Raw genomic sequence first — 21,273 nt, 5'->3', positions numbered from 1 at the left:
GGGGTGAGGGTCACCCAGATCTACAGCTCCTAGAAGGAAATACAGCAGTTTTGGCACCGACACTTGGGCAGTTCAAACCTTATCGGAAGTGGGGGTGTCCCTTTGATGGATTGAAATGAAAAACTCCAGTGTAGTTTCATAAAACACATCTTTTCATTTTCTTCAATAGAAAGTTCTTGCCAAGTCAAACTTTTACCATGGAAAATTAAAATATCCCACCTATTTCACTTCGTGAAAAATTGGTGTTCGCAACTGACAAACAATTCAGTCGTGGACATTTTTACATGCAGAACTGTTAAGAGATAGAATTGATTTCTGTGTATTTTCTGAGCTCCCTTTAAAAAGGGGAGAAAAAAAACAGTAGAGAAGAAAGAAATTGCAGCTGTGGAGACTGACTTCAGAAGAGAAATTCATGCACACTGACGACATCCTTAAATTTGCAGAATACTTACTGAAAAGCATTCGGAAAACCACCTTAGTTTTTTTCCTCGAGGATTTCCTGTCAATTTTTCCACTTCTTGTTTAATATCCCTGGAAACTTTACCACACAGCAAAGGAGGAGCCCCGGATTCCACCGCGCGATCTAACACAAACAAAGATTTATACATGAAAATTTAAAAAATAAAGAAAAAAAAAAGTATATGAACATACAGAAAATTAAAACACCAGTATATATACAATTTACTTACCTGTATTACCGATAATCTCATCCCAACATCTATCTACCAAGATATTTATTTGGAGGGGGTTTATAAGAGGTGACAATGACCAGAGTCTCACAGTGGAGTCCCGAGAGCAAGACGCCATAGTAAACGGACGACTAGGATGACACGTTAATCCTAGTAGAAAGGACATTTAAAAATGTAGTCAATAACCAGTTTGATTAAATTATTTTATAAATTTTAAAACATTTTAAAATGTCTTTCAATACAGAAATAAAGCAAAATTTTAAAAAATTACCATATACGTCTGCGCCATGATCATAAACTGTGTCCAAACATGTTCCGTCTCTTGTGTCCCAGACTCGAATCGTATAGTCCCAACTGCCGGACACTAGAAGGTAGGGAATTTCAGGATTCCACATCAATCCCCGTACTGGAGCTGTGTGTCCACTAAGAACATTTATACAGGCATCCTGTGTATAATCCCATATTCGAACAGTACTGCAACAGGATAAAAAGACCCGTGTCCATCAAATCACCAACTGAAATATGATTATCTCTCTACTTCAGCAAGATTCTAAGCCTCAAATTTACCAGGATGTTTATTTGCAATATGTTTATAGAAGATGTAACAGGAGAGGTTGGAGCCAATGCCCTTCATGTTTAGGATGGGTACAAAATACACCAAAGACAGTTCATCACAGTAAGAAACTGTTCCACCCACCACATAGTCTTTCAAAATCTCACATGCAGCATTATCTTACGTGTCAGGGAGACAAAAGAAGTTCATGCATATGCTTGTGTGTGTAATACATTTGGCTGTTAGGACTCTCAAGGGGAAAAAATGGAAGAAAAACAAATCAAAACTGTAAGATCTATCTTTGCTATGGCTGTAACAGCCCTCTAACTGACCCAGGAAACTACAGACCTGTTAGTCTAACCTCAGTTCCTGGAAAAAACAAGGAGAAGATCATAGAATCATAGGGTTGGAAGGGACCTCTGGAGATCACCCAGTCCCACCCCTGCCAGAGCAGGGTCACCCAGAGCAGGTGGCACAGGAATGCGTCCAGGTGGGTTTGGAACGTCTCCAGAGACGGAGACTCCACCACCTCTCTGGGCAGCCTGTGCCAGGGCTCTGCCACCCTCACAGGAAAGAAGTTCCTCCTCATGTTGAGATGGAACTTCCCATGGTCAATTTGTGCCCGTTACCTCTTGCCCAGTCCCCCTGAAAAGAGCCTGGCCCCATCCTCCTACACCCACCCTTTAAGGATTCCTAAGTGTTGATAAGGTCCCCCCTCAGTCATCTTTTTTCCAGACTGAAGAGACCCTTCATACTGGGTACCGTTGAAAGGCATTTAAAGAATAATACAATCATCAGGTTCAGTCAACATGGGTTCACAAAGGGAAAGTCCTCTTTAACTAATTTGATCTCCTTCTATGATAAGGCCACCTGCCTAGTGGGTGCAGGGAAGGCAGTAGATTTTTCTGAATTTTAGTAAAGCTGTTGATATGATCCCTCTCAGCATCCATCTGGACAAGTTGTCCAACTGTGGGATGAGCGGGTTCACTGTGCACTGGGTGAAGAACTGGCTGAAGGACAGATCTCAAAGGGTTGTAGTGAATGGGGCTACACCTGGCTGACGCCCGGTCACCAGCGGCGTTCCTCAGGGTTCAATCCGAGGCCCAGTGCTGTTCAATATATTTACCAATGTTTCCCCAATGCTGCAATGGGGCTATTTGATGGGCCTTGCATCGCAAAATAGAATACGTAGGTTAGAAGACCATTTTATATATTTACATATCTATTGTTCTACAGCAATATGTGCTCACGTGTGACCCTTGCATACCGTTCCTATGTACTGTATAAGCACAGGTGCTAAACAGGTCATCTGAAATAGTTCTGAGTTTGACTACGAACAAGAACGTTACCAAGTATGATGAACTCAAAAGATTGTTTACTTTCTGTTTTACCTGGGTCTAAGTTATTCAACGATCCCCTTCCCTCAAAGTGAAACGGTGACTGTATTCTGGAAATCCCTCTGTAATCCAGACTTACTACATAGCCATGATCGGTAATAAAATCAGAGTATCTCATTAGACCGATGCGCTCTCCCTCAAAAAATGTCAAAGCCAACAAAACAGAAGTACCTAGCACCCATTAAAAATGTCCACAGATTCCATATGACCATGCTGGTGAAAAACATCAAGTAGGAGCAGCTCTTGCACCCCTATCTTTAGACATAAGGTAAGCACGTGGTATCCTCCTCGTATCGTTCCTGGGAGTAACGGGTATCAGTCACTGACTCTACCCTTGGGAAAACATTTGGAAAGTTGCATTGCTGCAGCACTTGTGACAATTTTAGATAATTTTATCCTGCTGCCTAAATACTATATTAAAGCTAACAGCAAAGCTACAGCCTAAATCTGAACAAGGCAGAATTTTTAGATTATTATATTATTCACAGGATTTTTGAAGGTGCCAGCACAACTAAAAACCTTAGGTTTGTCTAATAGTTCTGCTCAAGGTTTGTTTTCTGATAGTTCAGAAATACGCACCCATCATCAGAGCCACTGCAGAGGATTCCTTCTCTCAGGGGAGACCACCGCACATGAAACACCTTTGCAGTATGTCCTGAAAAAACTTTCAGTGGCTGATCCGAGCTGGTTGCCAAATAGTAGACACGAACATTTTTATCCTCACAACCAGTGGCTATCATATCTCTGCAAAATAAAAAGAGTAAAATCCTCAGTCACTGGGATCATCAAAAGTACTTATGTGTCTTTAGGAGGTATTTATTGATAACCCAATAAAATCAGAAAAAAAAACCCTAATAAAGATCCATTAGTTGAAACAGGGAATAGTATTTGCACTAGAGTTTCACCAAGCACCCAACACAACTATTAATAGATTTAATTACTGTATAATTATTTTTTTGACAAAAAGTTCTCGTGTTGTTATTAGGAATTACCTCCAAAATTGACATATATCACCCTGTATTTAGTTGCCTGTTATATATTCAGCTTATCAGTCATTAAAAAGAAGCCAATCTAAACCCCCCTTTCCTGGTATTGAATGTCTGTATATAAGGGGGGAAAAATACACTCAGCCAGAGAATTATTTTCTTCTCCCATCAATCTGAAGAGTGTGGCCAGCGGGTCAAGGGACGTCATTCTCCTCTTCTACTCTGCACTGGTGAGGCCACAACTGGAGTACTGTGTCCAGTTCTGGGCTCCCCAGTTCAAGAGAGACAGGGAACTGCTGGAGAGAGTCCAGCGAAGGGCAATGAAGATGATGGAGGGATTGGAGCATTCCCCTTATGAGGAAAGGCTGAAAGAGCTGGGACTCTTTAGCCTGGAGAAGAGAAGGCTGAGGGGAGACCTCATTAATGTTTACAAGTATCTAAAGGGTGGGTTTAAGGAGGATGGAGCCAGACTCTTTTCAGTGGTTCCCAGTGACAGGACGAGGGTAATGGGCACAAGTTGGAACATAGGAAGTTCTGATCAAACATGAGGAAAAACTTCTTTACGGTGAGGGTGACACTGGAAAAAGCTGCCCAGGGAGGGTGTGGAGTCCCTTCTCCGGAGACTTTCCAGACCCGCCTGGATGCAGCCCTGAGTGATGTGCTCTGGGCAATCCTGCTTTAGCAGGGGAGTTGGACTGGATGATCTCTAGAGGTCCCTTCCAACTTGGAAAAATTCCATGATTCCATGAAAGTGAAGTTGTCCTTGTCCTACTCAACACATTAATGTGCTGGGCAATGAAATACACTATTGGGAATACAGAGGAATACACAGACAATTTCAGTGCTCTAATATAATAGTAAATATATTCTAAATAACTGTGTGTTATTTTATTGGTAATAAATTTAAATAGTAAATATTATAAATTCTTTGGGTTAATTTTGACTTACTTGTTGTTTTGACTCCAATCACAGCCAAACACAGCAGCTGGATGTTTATACTTGTGAAGAACCTTGCCGTCGATGGTTCGAATAATACTGAAATCAATTACAATGGAATATTAGGAGGAAAAAAGGATCCCGAGCAGGTTATCCAAAAGTCAAGTTTGATTCTGTGCAAATAAGTCAGATAGCAAAAAAAGTATACAGAAAGGAGACATCTTTATTCCTACAGCCCCCCAACTACAAGGCTAACTATCTGTTTCCCAACCAAAATTTAATTGGACTTTAATTTAAGGTCCCTGTTCCTTCAGAGGTGCTGTAAAGATGTCCATGGTGGTACTTCCCTCCCTGAAAGGATCCACAGAGCCCAAAATCCTGCCAGCGTGGCCAGCAGGAGCAGGGAAGCGATGGTGCCTCTGTACTGGGCACTGGTGAGGCCTCACCTCGAGTGCTGTGTTCAGTTCTGGGCCCCTCTGTACAAGAGGGACATTGAGGTGCTGGAGCGTGTCCAGAGGAGAGCGACCAGGCTGGGGAGGGGTCTGGAGACCAGGGCATATGAGGAGAGGCTGAGGGAGCTGGGCATGTTTAGCTTGGAGAAGAGGAGGCTGAGGGGAGACCTCATTGCCCTCTACAACTCCCTGAAAGGAGGGTGCAGAGAGGTGGGGGTTGGCCTCTTCTCCCAGGGGAATAATGACAGGACCAGAGGAAATGGTCTGAAGCTGCGGCAGGGGAGGTTTAGGTTAGATATTAGGAGGAATTACTTTACTGCAAGAGTGGTCAGGCACTGGAACAGCCTGCCCAGGGAGGGGGTTGAGTCACCATCCCTAGAGGTGTTTAAGAAATGTCCAGATGTGGCACTTCAGGGCATGCTCTAGTGGCAGAGATTGTAGGTTGTTTGGTTGGACTCGATGATCTCAAAGGTCCTTTCCAACCATGAAGATTCTGTGATTCTGTGATCTAAATTGTAGCTTTAAGGTACAAATATATTTTTTGGGGGGTTTAAAAGAAAAAAAAAAGTTGATTTTTTTTTTTTTTCCTAAATTTCATGCTTTTGTTATGTTTGAGCTGAAATTACATGGGTTGCAAAGGAAAAGAACGAACAGAGATTTTAAAATGTAATGAAACACGTACAAAAATGTTCTCAATGGACATTTGCAAGTTTTTACAAAAAAGCTATTATAGTCCTGTAATAGTACGATTGCAATTACTTTGGTCTAAAATAGCGATTGCTACACCTTGAAATAACAAACTTTAAGAAAGTTTAAAAAACAAAGAGAAGTGAAGTGGGACAGCTTTTGAGAAGTGTCCTCCATATCTACAGATAAGAAACCTAGAAGGATATTCTTGGCTGAATAAAAATCAGTTTTCAGTTTCACTATCAGAGTGTCTTAGACACAATTGCTTTTGCAAACATTCCCTTTATAATTATTTTTTAAATCATGAAAGATATATCCTAACAAGTACAGGAGATTAATATAATTCAAGTTTTGGCCAATAAGAACAGTATTAAAATTAATCACTGATAGTACTGTCAAAGTTTACTGACTTGAGAAGTGCATTAGAAATTTTATTTTTTTTCTTCCAATAACACTCACCAAAATCCATCACCGCTGCAGGTTGCTATTCTTTTGGAATCTTTATGACTCCAGGCAATGCAGAAGATTCCATTCTTTCCATGCTTCAAAAAATGCAAAATACCTATCAATAAGAAATAATTCACCCCTTTTTTCTCTCATCTATTGACTCACCTTTTTTTATTTTATTCTCCTATGGGCTTCAGCCCTTTTCTCCCAGTAAAGTACACTTGTAAAAAAACCACATTATAACGAGTCCCCCCAATATAGCTGGGATATTTGAGAATCCAAGTCCAAAAAATTGGGACTGAGAAGAGCCAGTAAAATTGCCATATTCTCCAGGATCCCAGGGACAAAACCGGGTTAAGTTGAAGAATGAGCAACCCGTAACTATATGGACTCCAGCCCGAACAGAGGTTAGCTCCTGCTGGGAGTAACAAAGTCACTGGCCATGAATAATTGTGGTATGTGAAAACTCCAGTGTATCAGGGTGAGTGTTTGAGAGAAGATGTTTAGTAGCACAAGTGCAAATCTTCTGAGTGTTAGAACTCAGGAATTCCCGAATGTATGTACGTGTATTTGTTTTCTGCCCACCCCCCACCTCTGTCCTCTTAAAGAGCATCCTTTGTCCTCGGATGCAGATGCCACAGTTAATTTTGCCGGTATAATCTGAAGATTACAGCTATATACTGAGAATACACAAACCAGAATAGAATACTACAACACAGTATTAAATAGCTCCTTCTGCCAGTAACAATTTTGCTGCTGTTCCAGGACTCGCAAATGCCTGCACAGATTTCAGGTAACACAGGGCGAGATTCTCAATACGGCATCCTGTTTGGTGTGCTGCCAAATGGAGCTGTATTGGTCTAGAATGAAATTTTTGTTCTGGGCCTTAAGTTTGAAAATACAGAACATCATTTTACATTTTGATACCCAGTTTAAAGTCTATACCTCCATATACATTTACACGTTCAAGAAAGAGTAGGCTATGCTTTTGCTGCGTATCTCTACAGAACCAGTTTTAAGATAATGGAGACCATCTGGTGCTTCATCCTTCTCGTTTCACAAACCCAGCCTGGGGAAGTAAAAATACTTCTCTCGCAGAGATAAACTGGCAGCTATATAATTCTTTCCATAGATTTTTATATTAAAAAAACCATATGAACGTAGACCCTATCTTTATTCATTGACGCTAGAGGGAACGACTAACTTGCATTTCATACAGAGAAAAAACGACGTGATCACATCTTACCTCACTGAACCTGGTTATCATTTTGCCTTTTGGGACATCCCAGATGAAGCCACCGTTTCTGGATGTTGCCCCTGCTATGCAGTTCAGATCTCCTTTAGAGAAAGATATTTGTAAGATCTCACAATAAATATAAGATCACAACATTGTTTGACTAATATGCTTTTACTTTAAATTCAAGAAATTTAATAGAAAGAGAAGACATCAATGGCACATAAACAGGAGTTTTTCATAGTTTAAGGCCAGTATTTGATACTAAGTCACAAATATCAATTTCCACAAAAGTCTGACCTGCTTTTCTACATTTCTATTTTGAGGAAAGGGCAAAATAAAAGTTGTATTGTTGCAAAAAGTATTCTCAGTGCCCGCTGAAGGTCTTGCAGTTAAGGTGACAAGAAAATAACGTCCAGGATGCATAGGACTCAAACTGAAAAACAGATACAATCTCAATGCTTCGAGCTTAAAGTTGTAGTAACTAGAGCATTTTCTTTTGAAGTTCCCTATGCACTAAGACAAATCGGGAAGAATGCACCAGAACATATAACACTGCTTTGTTTCCTTAATCTTGCAGCACTGCAGCACCTAAGCCCATCAAGAACGTACCTGAACCCGTAACCACACTCAACAGGATGGAAAATCTGAATATACGACTCCATAGTCAGAACCTGAGAACTGAATTCGGGCCTAATCCCAAAGCCACCAAATTCCTTCTCCTCACCACAGTGCCCCTCTATCCCAACGTAGCTGTACTTTTCCTAAATACCTATACGGCACATTTATATAAAAGTTCTGCCTGTTATTTTATACCACACTTCAGAGGCGGAAAATGCAATCTCTGCAGGAGTTGTCTAGAAAGGTAGATGTGTAAGATGGAGAGAGATTCAGGCAGGAGAACGACAGGGAAAAAAAAGATTAATCACTATGTTCAAAGGTCTTTTGAGACCAAACACAAACGGTGGCATGCATTGGATTATATGTTAGGAATGAAAATATACTATACTACAAGGTGGAGAAGAGCTCTCTAGGAATAAGGTTTAGGAAAGAAGCAGGAAACGTTCTGTCTGGGATGGACAGGAACTTTGGACAGGATGATAAGGAACTGAAGTTGAAGCACGTGCTTCCAATTAGCTTAAATTTACTTAAAAAAATAATAAATATCATAATATAAGACTTGAAAAGCACCCCCCAGTGAATAAAGTGTTCTCTCAATGTGAGATACTACTACAAACTGAATTTAAATTTCAAAACAAAGTAACAGAAAAGAAAACGCCGTATTTGATACTGCCGTAATTTCCATACAGCAAGACAAATTATATGTGAAGAGGAACGAGGTGCAAGAGACTCTCGGAAATGAAAAAAGTGCACATTCATTTCACACATGCAAGCTACATTAAGCTTCCTATCACAAGATTTTTTCCTGTCAGCTATTATTTCTTAGAGTTTCGGAAGCATGGGAGAGAAAAGCAGTGAGCTGAATTATTTAGACTTATTTAAAATTGCATCTGCTGTCCAAAGAACTAAAAGACAAAAAGAAAGCCGACCTATCATCAACTACTGACACCACCACCTATCAGAAAGGCACTCCCAGGTTTCCCTAAGCGGGCTGCAGAAAAGTTTTAAGAAGATTTCCAACTCATTTCAGTGATTTCTGTACAAAAAAGTAGACGCTTTGCAGAAAAGGGACTCCCTATTCGAACAGAGTAAAAGCAGAGCTCTTCAGTAATGAGAATCCTACACAAAGAAGGAAGAGAAAGAACTAAATGCGTATATTCCACTTCTTCAGCACAAAATAGAATGTGAAGTCCTTTAATCAGCTGCTTCCCATGCAAGGAAGGTCTTTTCATCATCTGCGTAACGTAATGCTGAAAGGCTCCGGAGATTTTCCTCCCTCCATTCTGTCTCGGTATGAAATACCGAGATCGTTCCTCGTAAGGGTAACCCTCAACAAGGTCTGAAGCACTGGATTCTACAGGCTTCACAGATAATAGTTATGTTTAAACCTCCCGAGATACATTTCCATCTAAACCTTTTATAACACAAATTGCTGCTAGTCAATGCTAATTCAAAACCCATTTAGACCCAAAACAAAATATTCTTACCTGGAGCCCAAGAAATGGAATAAATAACCCCCTCATTACCAGGAGATGTGTAAACCGCTGTTAAAGTATTTATGTCCCAAACTTTTATTGTGCCATCAAATGAAGCTGTAGCAAGAAGATCAGGGTTATCAGGTTTGAATTTGCAATCAAAGATGGTCTCAACATGTCCCTTAAATGAAACAAATATTTAATCCATTTTTATTACATTTGATTTTTTTCAGAAGTCCAACTCTAGATCAAACTCTAAAATACATTGTCTTATAACCTGTCAGATCAATTATGAGTTCTAAAAAACCTGGCTCATCAGTGAAAATTAAACGGCATAAAATAGCTTGGGCTATAACGCTCCTCCCTTTCATAGATCATTACTAAAGACAGAAAAATTCTGCGCTGAAACAACAGGGTAATGCAATGCCGGGGATTTGTTAGCATTTTCCATTGGAACCGAGTTGCTAATAAACAGAATTTAAAATATTAAGCTAAAAAAAATCAAAGAAAAAAAAAATTTAAAAAAAGAAATAATTTTGCCTTTTAGGCAAAAAGTATCTGAATGAAAAAATAAAGCTTTGCATGTTGATCACGTTCTACAAATTTTCTAGTATTCCGCTAATTTTTCTATGTTTTAAATACAGTCCATGCTCTATTGCAGTTTAAACTTCAATCCATTAGAAATTTCACATGTCAAGCGCTTGTTTTCTACGACACGCATTTGTAGAATTTAACTTGACACACACATGAAAAACAGATAATACGTAAGAATTTTTTTAAGCCTCCATTTCTTTACAGGACCAAAACCATTAAAAATGGAAAACGAGCACCAACTGCAGCCTTTATTCCAACAGGTGTGGGAGTACAGCAGGAAATTAGTCACGTTTTTTCCAATGAAAAGTGAATGGGGAAAGAGGAAAAGAGAAAAATCGTCAAGAACAACCAAAAGCCCGGTGAAGAAGAGGCTCACCTAACATGTGATAAACCCAGTTTTGAATTTCCGCTGCAAAGAAGGTTTACTAATTCGCTCTTTCTCATTTTAAACTGAATGACCTCACTATCCGAGTTGCATGTACTTTCCTCTCCGATTTGACTAGAACTTTTATTCTGGATTACAGAAAACCGTACAGATAGTACTTCTGAGAAGGCCATCAAGTTAAAATTTCAGTTAAAAAACCCCAACATCTTTATTTTCTATTTTTATGTCTGGATGAAAACTGCCAGAATACTTCTAACAGGATTCAGTCTTTTGCAATAAAGAGTTACTTTCAACTTCAGAACTCTCATTTTGTTTCCTACAATTTCAAGACTCTCTTTAATGACAGAATTAATTTACAGTGCTGCGAAGACTTCATTCTCCCTTTTTTTCACTGTTAGAAGAAAGTGTATAAGCCAAATAAACTCTCATTCTAAAGATGGAGGTGAAACGTACCAAATCTCTGAGGAAATCCCACTTTTTGGCTCCCATGTCATAAAGCCCCACTCCCCCATCCATGAAGCAACAGACAGCGTGACCAGGAGGGAGAGAAAAGGCTTGGTTTGGGGTTAGAGTTGGAGGAGGAACAGCCTCGCTCGTCGAGGATGTGTGGTGATTTTTCGTAGGATGCTGTGGTGAACATGCTGAAAAAAACAAAGGAAAAGATATAAACGTGTAAAATTATTTTTTTCCCACTTAATAAGAAGTAGCAATTATAAAGAGTGAAATGCTTTGTATTCCAATGAGATTAAAACCAAAAGAAATGGAGAATTCCTGAATGAAGCCTTCCCTGCTGAAGAAGGACCTTGTCAAGTGCTCGATGCTTTACAGGTTTGCCCCGGCCCTGGCACCAGAGGGTACTAAGTTTAAAGAAGACCTACAGAGCCGCCACCAACGTACGGAGATCGACTCAGCCAGAACAAGAATCACAACCAAGATTCTCTTTACTTGCAGCCATTGCAAGGAATGACAATAAAAATTACACTTACGCTTTTTCTTCGGAGGAGAACTTAGCACATGCAAACCATGGAAACCAGTTTTCTTCAATTTAAAATTATCTATAGGTGTTGTACGGGAAACATTCCAAACACGTAACACGCCAACCTGAGAATCTGAGGTTTAAAAAAAAACAGACAAAACCATTTATTTTTTTGATTTGTTATTCTGTTTTTACTGAACACAGAGGTATGCAGTTTAAGGGCTGATTTAAACAAAAATGCAACGATGAATTAAACTTTGAATCCTAAGAAGAATTTTATAAGCAGGCACTGTCATCTCCATGGTAGTATCACCATTAACAACGGTATGTATTAGCATTAGTTATTTAAACTTCATTAGATAAACTCTATGGAAGCTCTCTCATTATAAAATATTCTCAGTGTCTCACTTTCCGTATTCATTAGTTCTTCAATCTGAGGCACTAACGTCCTTGGTGTAGAAAAGAGACAAGAAATACCGTCATTTTTTAAAAAAAATCCTTCTAAAAATAGAGAAAGAAAAGCTGGGGAGCAAGAAGTGCTTTATTTTATTTTATTCCTATTCCCAAGGTAACTCTCATATTTGTTGCTAAAGTGTGCATGAGGAAAATATTATTTCGTATTAAAAAATAGTTTAAAGTCACTTGTTTATGTACCCAACAAATACAAAATAAGTACAAACTGCTCAGTAGTTTTCTGTTCTTTTTTACAGTTTAATGTATTTTTTTTTGTACAATGCAAGCATGCTTCTATTTGTAGAAATGATAAGGAAAAAGAAAGATCAAACTTGAGGTCTCAATTTGGAAGACCCAGGCCTATATTTATTACTTTTGCATAAATCAGGAAAGAAAAGGCTCACCTCCAGTTATAAACATTCCAGGCGCACTAGAAACCCAGGCCAAACACTGAACAGACGCCGCCGCGCTGGGAAAATTAAAAGTTGTGATACAGGACAGCGACTCCGAATCCACCAGTCGAATGCCGTTGTGTAAATTGGCAACCAGAAGGTAGTCGGTTGACAAAGGGTCCCACTCCAGCGCTGTGACTGGATCCTCTTCATCCGTTCCTTCCAGAGACTCAGGTCTTAAGACATGTTTCTGATTTTTAGAACCTTTAGGAGCACAAAAAAAGAGATTATTTCAAAATGAAATCAAGTCTATCCTTTCAATAGTTACAAGGTTTGCAACCATCATTTTTGTCTCTCCTTGACATTTTTCGTAGCCTGCTCTACTCCCCGCACTACTGAAATGAATGAAGTTGGCTTTGCAATAATCGACTTCAAGTAGTTCTGGCTCCATCAGATCCAACTTTCTTCTTAATACAGCAGAAAACAGAAAGAGCTGTCAGGTTTATTAACATAATTTTATACCAAAGGAAAGTACGTTGCATCATATACATTATCCTAACAATTTCCACGAGTAAAGGCCTGCAGCACAGCCAAAAATACAAGTTATTTAAGCAAATCTTACCACAGCACACCACGGCAAATACAGGCAAAATAAAAGCAGTAGGAACTAGAAAAAAAAAATTGTAGCAGTCAAAAAAGTGCTTATGAACTTTAGATTCTTTTCTCCCTTTAGATTTTTTTCTCCCTCAAAACTGTGTGCACAGTTACAAAGCATTCATAGATTTTGAAGCCAGAAGCGGTCATTAAATACCTAATTCAAAACCTGCACAACAGAAGATACATCACTTGACGATCCGTATTATCGAGAACCACAATTTTTAACACCACTCTTATTACCCACTTTTTGTTTTTACAGAGAGCTGGCTCTTAGTTTTATAAGATCGTGTACAATCCAAATGAGAAATTAACACCACAGATCTGTATTTTTGAAGTTGTGATCTTGTATTAAAACCCCCAAACTAATATCGTACCCCATTTCTAGAAATAATTAATTGATATTTTCCGTTATTCAGTTTTTAATCTGATTTTCAATTTTCATAATGCAGAATACAATGAATTTGTCATATTATGATAAAAGCCAAGACCTACCTACATTCCTCAGTGACTGATGTAAAACAAAGCCTATTCCAATACATAGTGAAAAAAAATGCTGAAAAGTTTTTGTCCAGTGGGGAACATTCTGAATATTCAAATAACTCTCACTATTATTTTCTAGGGAAAATGCTATTATATCTAGGGGAACTTTATAACCCAGTTACCAGAAATAGGGGAAAGAATTTAAGACTGTGCAACAATTAGTAGCATAAACTGATTTCTCCATTCCACTTATATTTGTGTATAAGACAACTGGAAAAGTGCCGTTGTCTCTTTTGAAGCATCAGGAATAACAGGAATGTCATCAGAAACAGCATCAGATAAATGCTTTACATCTGCCAAAACCGCTGGGATTCCCAACTTGTTTAACAATGTCCCCTGCTTACTTTTCAGTTCGGAATGAAAATCACCATTCAAATGAAAACCAAGACCTAACCACAGGGCAGAATTGTCGTTTTTCGGGTAGCTTTATAAAAACTAAAGGCAAAAAGCCCTCGAGCGATCCAAGCCAGTCCCATTCAAACACTCCAGTCCCAAGAGGGCACAACCAGCCGGTGGGGAGCGTGGAAATCGAGGAGCTACTCAGCTCTCCCTGGGCTTCACAAAAGAGGCTGGAAGCAACACTGATGGAAACCCAAATTGTTAAATTTTATTTTCCATTAAAAGGCGGCATCAGCCCTGTGAATCATTCAGCTGAGTCACGGGTCATTTAAGCAAGCTGTTCTTATTCTGGGAACAAATGAAAGGTGAACTAGGACACAACCTTGGCTCTACACGACTGCGCTGCCTTTCTTCAAAAACAGGGACTAATCTTAAATCCTCACATGTTCTTCCTTCACGCTGAACGTGCTGCTACAATGGATGGGCTGGAGTTAATTAAAAGAAAGTACAGCCAGAAGAGAAAAACCTGAAGAGACAGCAACAATGAAAAAAAGAAAAAGGTGTGTCATCTCCTAATTCGGCAGCAGTGACTCCCAGCTGGGCAGCGAGAGCAGAGCCTTCCAGTCTAGAGCCAGTCACCCCCAACTTCCAGGCAATTAACGGCAACCTGTGGATGTTCAGGTTCTCTCAAGACAGTGTTTTGTACGATAGTATTTCACTTACCCTACAAAAGGATTGAAGCCTTTCAAAGTAAGGAATAGAATTTTATTTATTTTTTTTTTAATTTATTTCACTCGGTGACAAACTCAGTTCTGTCCAACAAGTCCTGGTAGACATTCCGACAGGAGGTAAGGGAGGGCTGAGCTTCAATCTCAAAGCAAAAAATTGGCTTTCTAGTCTTTATTGAGAAGTACCAATTCTTTGTGATCCCTCCCCTTTCTTTTTTTTTGGAAAAAAAAAAAAAAAAAGAGAGGGGAGGGATCACAAAGAATTGGTGATCCCTCCAATTTTTTTTTGGAAAAAAAAAAAAAAAAAAAAAAGAGAGCCTACATTCATCCTTCTGATACCACTTTCTTCTAAGTATTGTTATTTTTTAAAAGCTACTAATGACAAAAGTCAGATGAATTTCAACTATAAATTGCAACCTAGAAACCTGCAGTTGATAAAATAGATGACTTGGATAAGCCTACATTTTCAATTATATCCGAATGTTAAGACACATATTAAAGTCATTTATGAAAGTGTAACCACAGTAATGGTACTTATATTTTATTACAGTGATACAATCTATTTTTCAGTTTTAAATAATTTTGAAACATATTTTAATGAAATTATCTGCTCACCAAAATTTTTGTGATCTATTCTTTAATACATCTATGTTTTTACCTCAATGAATCCTTTGCCTTTTTTCTAATAGCATAAAGAAAGCAAGTTAAAAGAATACTAACACTGGTCTGCGTTCTTTCAAAGTCATTAGGATTGCTCCAATGTCACTGTCTTAACCACAAGAATATAATCCTTTGAATTAAAATATTCAAATTTCTTTGAAAAGAAACTGATTCTGAATGGCAGCTCTATGGTATTTCAATTGGTGGTTGTTCTTGAACGCATCTGAATTTGTTGTAGTAATTTATCCCACAGTAAAATTTGCTACTCGGTTCTGACAATGAATTCGTAAGTAGACCTCTGCAGATGGGTGATTTCTTTGTTTCCTAAAATCAAATAAAAATCCTACTTGACTAAAAAGTTTTTTACATCCATTTCATTAAAAGAAGTGTGCCAAGGTTTGAAAAACACTTAATATGATCCAACAGAAAGTGTACTACTTTTCTTGAATAATTTTGAGAAAGTGAAATTCTAAACAGTTTAAAAACGAAAAACTGAAAAGTCCATTTTTAAAAGCCAAAGTGGAACATTTTCTTTTCAATTCCAAAGAATGTACGAAGTAGAAGTAAACTGCACTGCTTAAATCCAGGATTTTCAGTGAAAGAGTTCTGACAAAAATTTCCACCCAACTGCGTATAAACTTTCAACTTTTTATTTCTCGGTTTGAAACCAAGTATCTAACATAAATTAACAGGGAAAAAAATTATGGTTAATGTATTTTTATTTTAAAACGATCTTAATGAATATGTATAATTTACAATACAATGAAAACTAGCCTAAAGACAGAGCCTGGCAAAATTTCTGTGATAATCTAAACCCAATTTCAAGCTGATGCAAGTAGGTTTTCCCTACTTGCAATAGCGGATAATTTTCAATAAACAAATTTTTGTATCAGCAGAGGTGTGGTACATACAAAACTGCCACCGCTGCTACCTTTTTTAGCCGATATTATATTTGCATATGCAGAATATAATGGATATTTTAAACCCTTTTCCTGTTATTTCTATTTTCCTATTCACATCATTCTAGACAAACCATGAAAAGTCGCAGCTCGATACATATTTCGAGGTTATCGTATTACAATAGATTTTCTTTTCCCAACGCCAATGCTAATTCAGTCAGTGCTACTGAAGCAAGAGAATCTATTCGCTGTGACATCCTGAGTGAAACTCGGGAGAGTGAGCTGAAGGAGAAGGAATTTTGCATAATACTATGTAAAATTAACACATTATTTAAAGAACAATTTTTCTCACCAAGTTGAAAATCAGTTTTTCCTGGAGGAAAAAGAAGTATCCAGGAAAAAAAGAAAAAAGTGAAATAGTCCACCTAATACAGATATCTGTCTTTGTAGAAAGCAGAGCACTAAATTTTAGCGTCAAAGGAGTTCATTAACAAGGCACCTTCATTAGCAGAGCACTGGACTGCGGTTGAGGTATGCGCAAATGTGCTCAGTGGATTTCAGACACAGAGATAAATAGTCTTCCATATAGTCTTTGATAGAAAAAAAATCATGAAGGTAATATGAAGCATGACATGAAATTCTACCTACAGAAATGCCGAGGACTCCAGAATATGAAGCAGAAGATTCTAGAACAAATGCAAACCAAGGAAAAGACAAAGCGAAAGATTCAAGACAATCCATTTAGAAGAACAAACCTGCCGGGAAATATAGTGCAATAGAATATCACAGCTGTTATCATTCCCTAAAAAAAACAGCTCATTGGACTTGTTGAAAATTGCAATGTTATCTTTGTCACAAAAGGGAAAAGACAGAAAGAAAATGCTCTGGGCTCTTTATCTAAGGAAACATATTTTTGTGATATGAAGGAGTAGGAATACTATGAAGTAAGAACAATTTTTATGTCTGTGTATACATTATAAAACCTAAATGGAAAAAGTGCAGAATTACACACTGACAGAGAGACAAAAACAAGTTATATCTATCGATATAAAAATAAATATTTTACCATATCACTTTTTACCTGGCTGAAAAATAGATAGGCTTCCATCAGTATGTCCAAACACTACTTTTCCTCTTTTCTTTGGATGCCATCTAAACAGACTGATATCTGACAAGAAACTATGTGCATCTCTGTGCACGGTTACCCCGCTGTCAGGTCCTGAGATAGTCCAAATGTACAACGGACCTCGGTGGGACACAAATGCCACCGCATCACCGGCGTTCCAGCACCAGCTAAGGGATGCAGGAATTCCTGAAACACACATGGAAATCTTGTAAGAACCAGGATATGAAATTCAGTGTGTTCCTGCTTGACTCGGTATCAACAATTGTCTTGAAAAGCTGTAGAAATAATTATTCTTCTACATAAAAATGATTAGATGAAATTTCGACAACAGTGTGAACATCTTATGGTATAAAAGTGAACAAATATCCATAGGCATGAAGTAGAATTCTTTCCCAAATTATTTTAATACTACTTTGATGGGCTGTATTTTACGATCCCTGTACTTGTTTCATTACTGCCAAAGACAATCACACATATGAAAGAGGATAAGCCTCATCCTAGAACCAATACTTCCATTCATTCCCAACTCCGTTCACCGTTATGTTTTACTGTAACCTATTTGCTACCAAGCTGGTAAAATACTGAAAACTTTAAGATTTTTTTTTTTTTTTTTTTGCAAAACACCATGAAATTTAAATTAGAGAGAAGTAAAACAGAGGCAGATATTCATGACAAAATTGGAAAGCCAGCTCTGCAATCAAAGGGAACTCTCGATAGCTTCCTCCTGGATACAGGATCATTTTAATTCAGCTGCCTAACGCCTAACCGTGAGCGCTAAGGGTTTTGACCTTAGCGTCTCCAACCCTCATTACCCTCCTAATTTAATGATGTGTGTCTGAAGGAATGAATGACAGTAAGACAAACTCCTCAAGCTGAAAATTCAAACCTGTTTGTTCTTAGACACTTCAATATGGCAGCGTCAGAGAGAATAACAGCAGCATTAATAGGACATTTAAAAATATTACCCTAAAAGCAAATTAGCTTTTAAAAAATTTAAAATAATACTAACTCTTCTTTCACGTGCAGCCATTGGCTGAAGTAGCTTTTTAAACAAGGAATGTATTAAAAAATAAGTATCAGGTTTTATATTAATGCATAATCTGATAGAATATTCCTTTTAGAATAGATCAGTGTGATTTTTTTTCTACTTATTCCTTCTGCAGGATATCCAAGATGTATGAGATTTTCAGAGGTATCCTAAACGCTCTGGAAAGAGCGGAGTAGGGGGGGGTCCCGAAATATCTTAGAAGATCCTGAGATATTGACTGTTCTTGGGTTGCACCTATTTTCCAAGAATGCAAACGTAGGAGTCAAGGACACGGGACAGGGACTGACTGTAAGAACAGAAATACGGGCACTGGTTTAGACAGAAGGGAGTGAATCCGAACTGGGCAGGGAAAGGTGGCAAATGCAGATTTTTAACCCCCTAAACTTCTACTACAATCTCCCAATCAGCAGTTTCAAGTCCTGAGAGAAAATGCAGGTAGACAAGCATTAGGGTATTTAAACAAAAATTCTTTCTCAAATTCACTGATAATTTATACCTGAATCTGTCGAAGGCTACATTTTATTTGCTTTCACTTCCATAAAGTTACCATAAAAACACACAAGGTCCAAAAGTTAATTATTTATCCTTTTATACAGTGATGGAAAAAAAATGTGGTTTTTTTTTTTCCTACTCACGAGAAGTCAATGGCAGAGTAAATTCCTGAATTTGTCGAGTACTTTAGAAATATGGATAAACTCTTTCTTTACCAATTAGAGCAATTTACTCGAACACACTATCATTATTTTTCTAAAATGAACTGCATCAAATCCAACACGAATATTGTGTTACGCAATTTCTAAACCTCTGGCCTACCAACTGCTTAGGGTTTACTCTATATTGAGTATTTCTGACACCTGTGGATGAAAAAGCTGTATGGATCAAATACATCTCCATGTCTGAAATACCTTTTGTATTGTCCAGCTTCGCCACAACTTTCTGCTCGGTCACATTCCAAATAATCACTAAACTATCTGCACTGGCACTTGCAAACACGTCAGGGTTGTGGGGACACCACGATATGGCTGTGATTGTCTTCTTATGCTCAGACATAATTGCCCGCAGCTTGAATTCGTTGTATCGGTGATCCAGCTAAACAAAAAGTAAAATTCATTTTAGAAACACATATTTTGTAAACTCATTTTAAGTACTGTTACGTTGAAGAACAGTTCATATAACAGTGTTAGACTTGCATATGAATTTATAGAAGATTTCACAATTGTCAATACCTGACGTCTCAATAACTTAAATTTTCATACATTTGACTTGGACAGTCAAGTTCTCAAATATTCAATTAGCCCAATGTGGATTAACATTGTCTATCGTCTTGTCACTTGTAAACTATTATATTCCATTAATAACTGCACTCAAACACCATCCTAAAAGGCTTTATTTATAGGCATGGTAATAATCATTCAGTAATCTGCAAGGGGTTAAATGGGATGGAATATGAAAATGAGTTTGAAATCCTTCTCACTTCTTAAATCACTCAGTACAATTAAAAAAAATTAAGATAATCGAGTGCCCAAACCTGGCATGGTAGATTTTGTTTATTTTAATCCTACTAGCAGTCTAAGTCATGAAGTTAAAATAAGTGCATCCTTTATTTCCTGACATGTTTCTCAGTCTGAAAATTCCATATCACAGCATTTCTATTTTTTTGGTTAGGTGCTGATGTGTAGTAACTGCGAACCTCCGACGACCACAGTTGAGAAATGAAGCGAGTAATAACTTGTTCCAAAGCAAAGAAAGGTGGGCCGCTGAACCCCCAGCTCTGCAGAGCGGATTAAACTCCTTCAAAAGGCGACTGTTGCACCAAGTGGCAAATGAAACTGTGGAATTGCCGCAGCTCTCCCTCGGAACCCGCTCTTCTGTCACTGCACTTCATTCACCTCAAGTGTTTGCTAGATTTAGAGCCTGGCTCTTAAGAATAATTCCTGACACATCCAACTTCAAATATAAATTTTACATCAATTTTTGCACTAGCTGTAACAAGGAGAAAAAAATAATATGGAAGAGCTTTACATAGGCATCACCTCAGCAGCAATCATACACTGATCGAAAGGGTTCAAAGTGAGATAGATAGAAATGTCACTGGGCTGTTAAATGGAAGAATCTTACCTGATAAATATAAACAGCAAGGGTAGCACAGTAGGCAAATCTGTCCCCGCTGGCAGCACAGACATCCTTGTTCCACGGCTGACATCCAGCAGCTAAAAGCCCCACTTGTTTAACCTGTGACATTTTTGCCTTTAAAACAGAAATTCATGAGACTACAACAAGATGACAGGATATTAAAGAACAGAATAATACATTTTTGCTCCCATAAATAACGTATAGATATGTCCCTTAAAAATAGAGCTAGCCTTTATGTTTTAACAGCAACATCCTGTGGTTTTGAGGTACAAATGAATGTAGCTGAAATAAAGCCAAGCAGATGTTCACAGCCTTCAGTGCTACACAAGAAAGGGATTTTAACACCGTCTGCAGGAATCCATTTGGGAGAAAAAAAGGGGGGGACAGCACATGAAAGCTGGAAAAATGCTTGATTTGTACTAGCTGAAGCTGTTCTTGATCACTTCACACTGCAGTCGGGTTCAACGCTGTCCCTGTCCCAGTGTAATGCTCCTGCCGTTCTCCCCTTCAGCCCCCCAAAGACAGCTGGACAAACCAGACCACATGCTAATGGTTTTGGTTTAAGTAAGTTAAGCAACGTGTCTAAGAAGGTCTTCAATCCACTTGCATCGAACAACTACGCGTTTCTTATTATCATCATCCTCTTTGGAGACGCTTTCTAAATTTTCTTAATCACCGTTTAACAAAAAAGTGGAAGAAAACTGGAAAATAAAAAGCAAAGCTTAGTGTAACACTGCTGGATTCTTGCGTAACAAACACCACCTCCACTGTCCAAAACAAATCAAACTACCAGCTCTGCTCCGAATGACGTCGCCATAAAACCACAAGCGATGCTTTGCTGGGACAGACCCATTATCCACCTCGCC

General features: G+C 38.3%; 1 protein-coding gene across 1 annotated transcript in view; it reads right to left on the bottom strand.

The window, feature by feature from the left end:
- The window catches only part of WDR17 (WD repeat domain 17), a 53,241-nt gene that overhangs the window by 22,913 nt on the left and 9,055 nt on the right, over positions 1-21,273 (bottom strand). Inside the window, exons 2-15 of the mRNA XM_054203952.1 lie at positions 20,393-20,521; positions 19,180-19,363; positions 17,182-17,412; positions 12,290-12,541; positions 11,443-11,565; positions 10,910-11,097; positions 9,490-9,658; positions 7,394-7,485; positions 6,160-6,242; positions 4,574-4,660; positions 3,219-3,383; positions 961-1,163; positions 690-839; positions 453-583 (exon numbers count right to left, since the gene is read on the bottom strand). Coding sequence (XP_054059927.1) covers positions 453-583; positions 690-839; positions 961-1,163; positions 3,219-3,383; positions 4,574-4,660; positions 6,160-6,242; positions 7,394-7,485; positions 9,490-9,658; positions 10,910-11,097; positions 11,443-11,565; positions 12,290-12,541; positions 17,182-17,412; positions 19,180-19,363; positions 20,393-20,521 — 2,187 coding nt within the window. The remainder of the gene's footprint in view (positions 1-452; positions 584-689; positions 840-960; positions 1,164-3,218; positions 3,384-4,573; positions 4,661-6,159; positions 6,243-7,393; positions 7,486-9,489; positions 9,659-10,909; positions 11,098-11,442; positions 11,566-12,289; positions 12,542-17,181; positions 17,413-19,179; positions 19,364-20,392; positions 20,522-21,273) is intronic.

This window comes from Rissa tridactyla, chromosome 5 (genome assembly GCF_028500815.1).
Source record: "Rissa tridactyla isolate bRisTri1 chromosome 5, bRisTri1.patW.cur.20221130, whole genome shotgun sequence".
NCBI classification, from domain to species: Eukaryota; Metazoa; Chordata; class Aves; order Charadriiformes; family Laridae; genus Rissa; species Rissa tridactyla.
The sequence above is the reverse complement of the archived record's forward strand: the minus strand, read 5'-3'. Positions and strand labels throughout refer to the sequence as shown.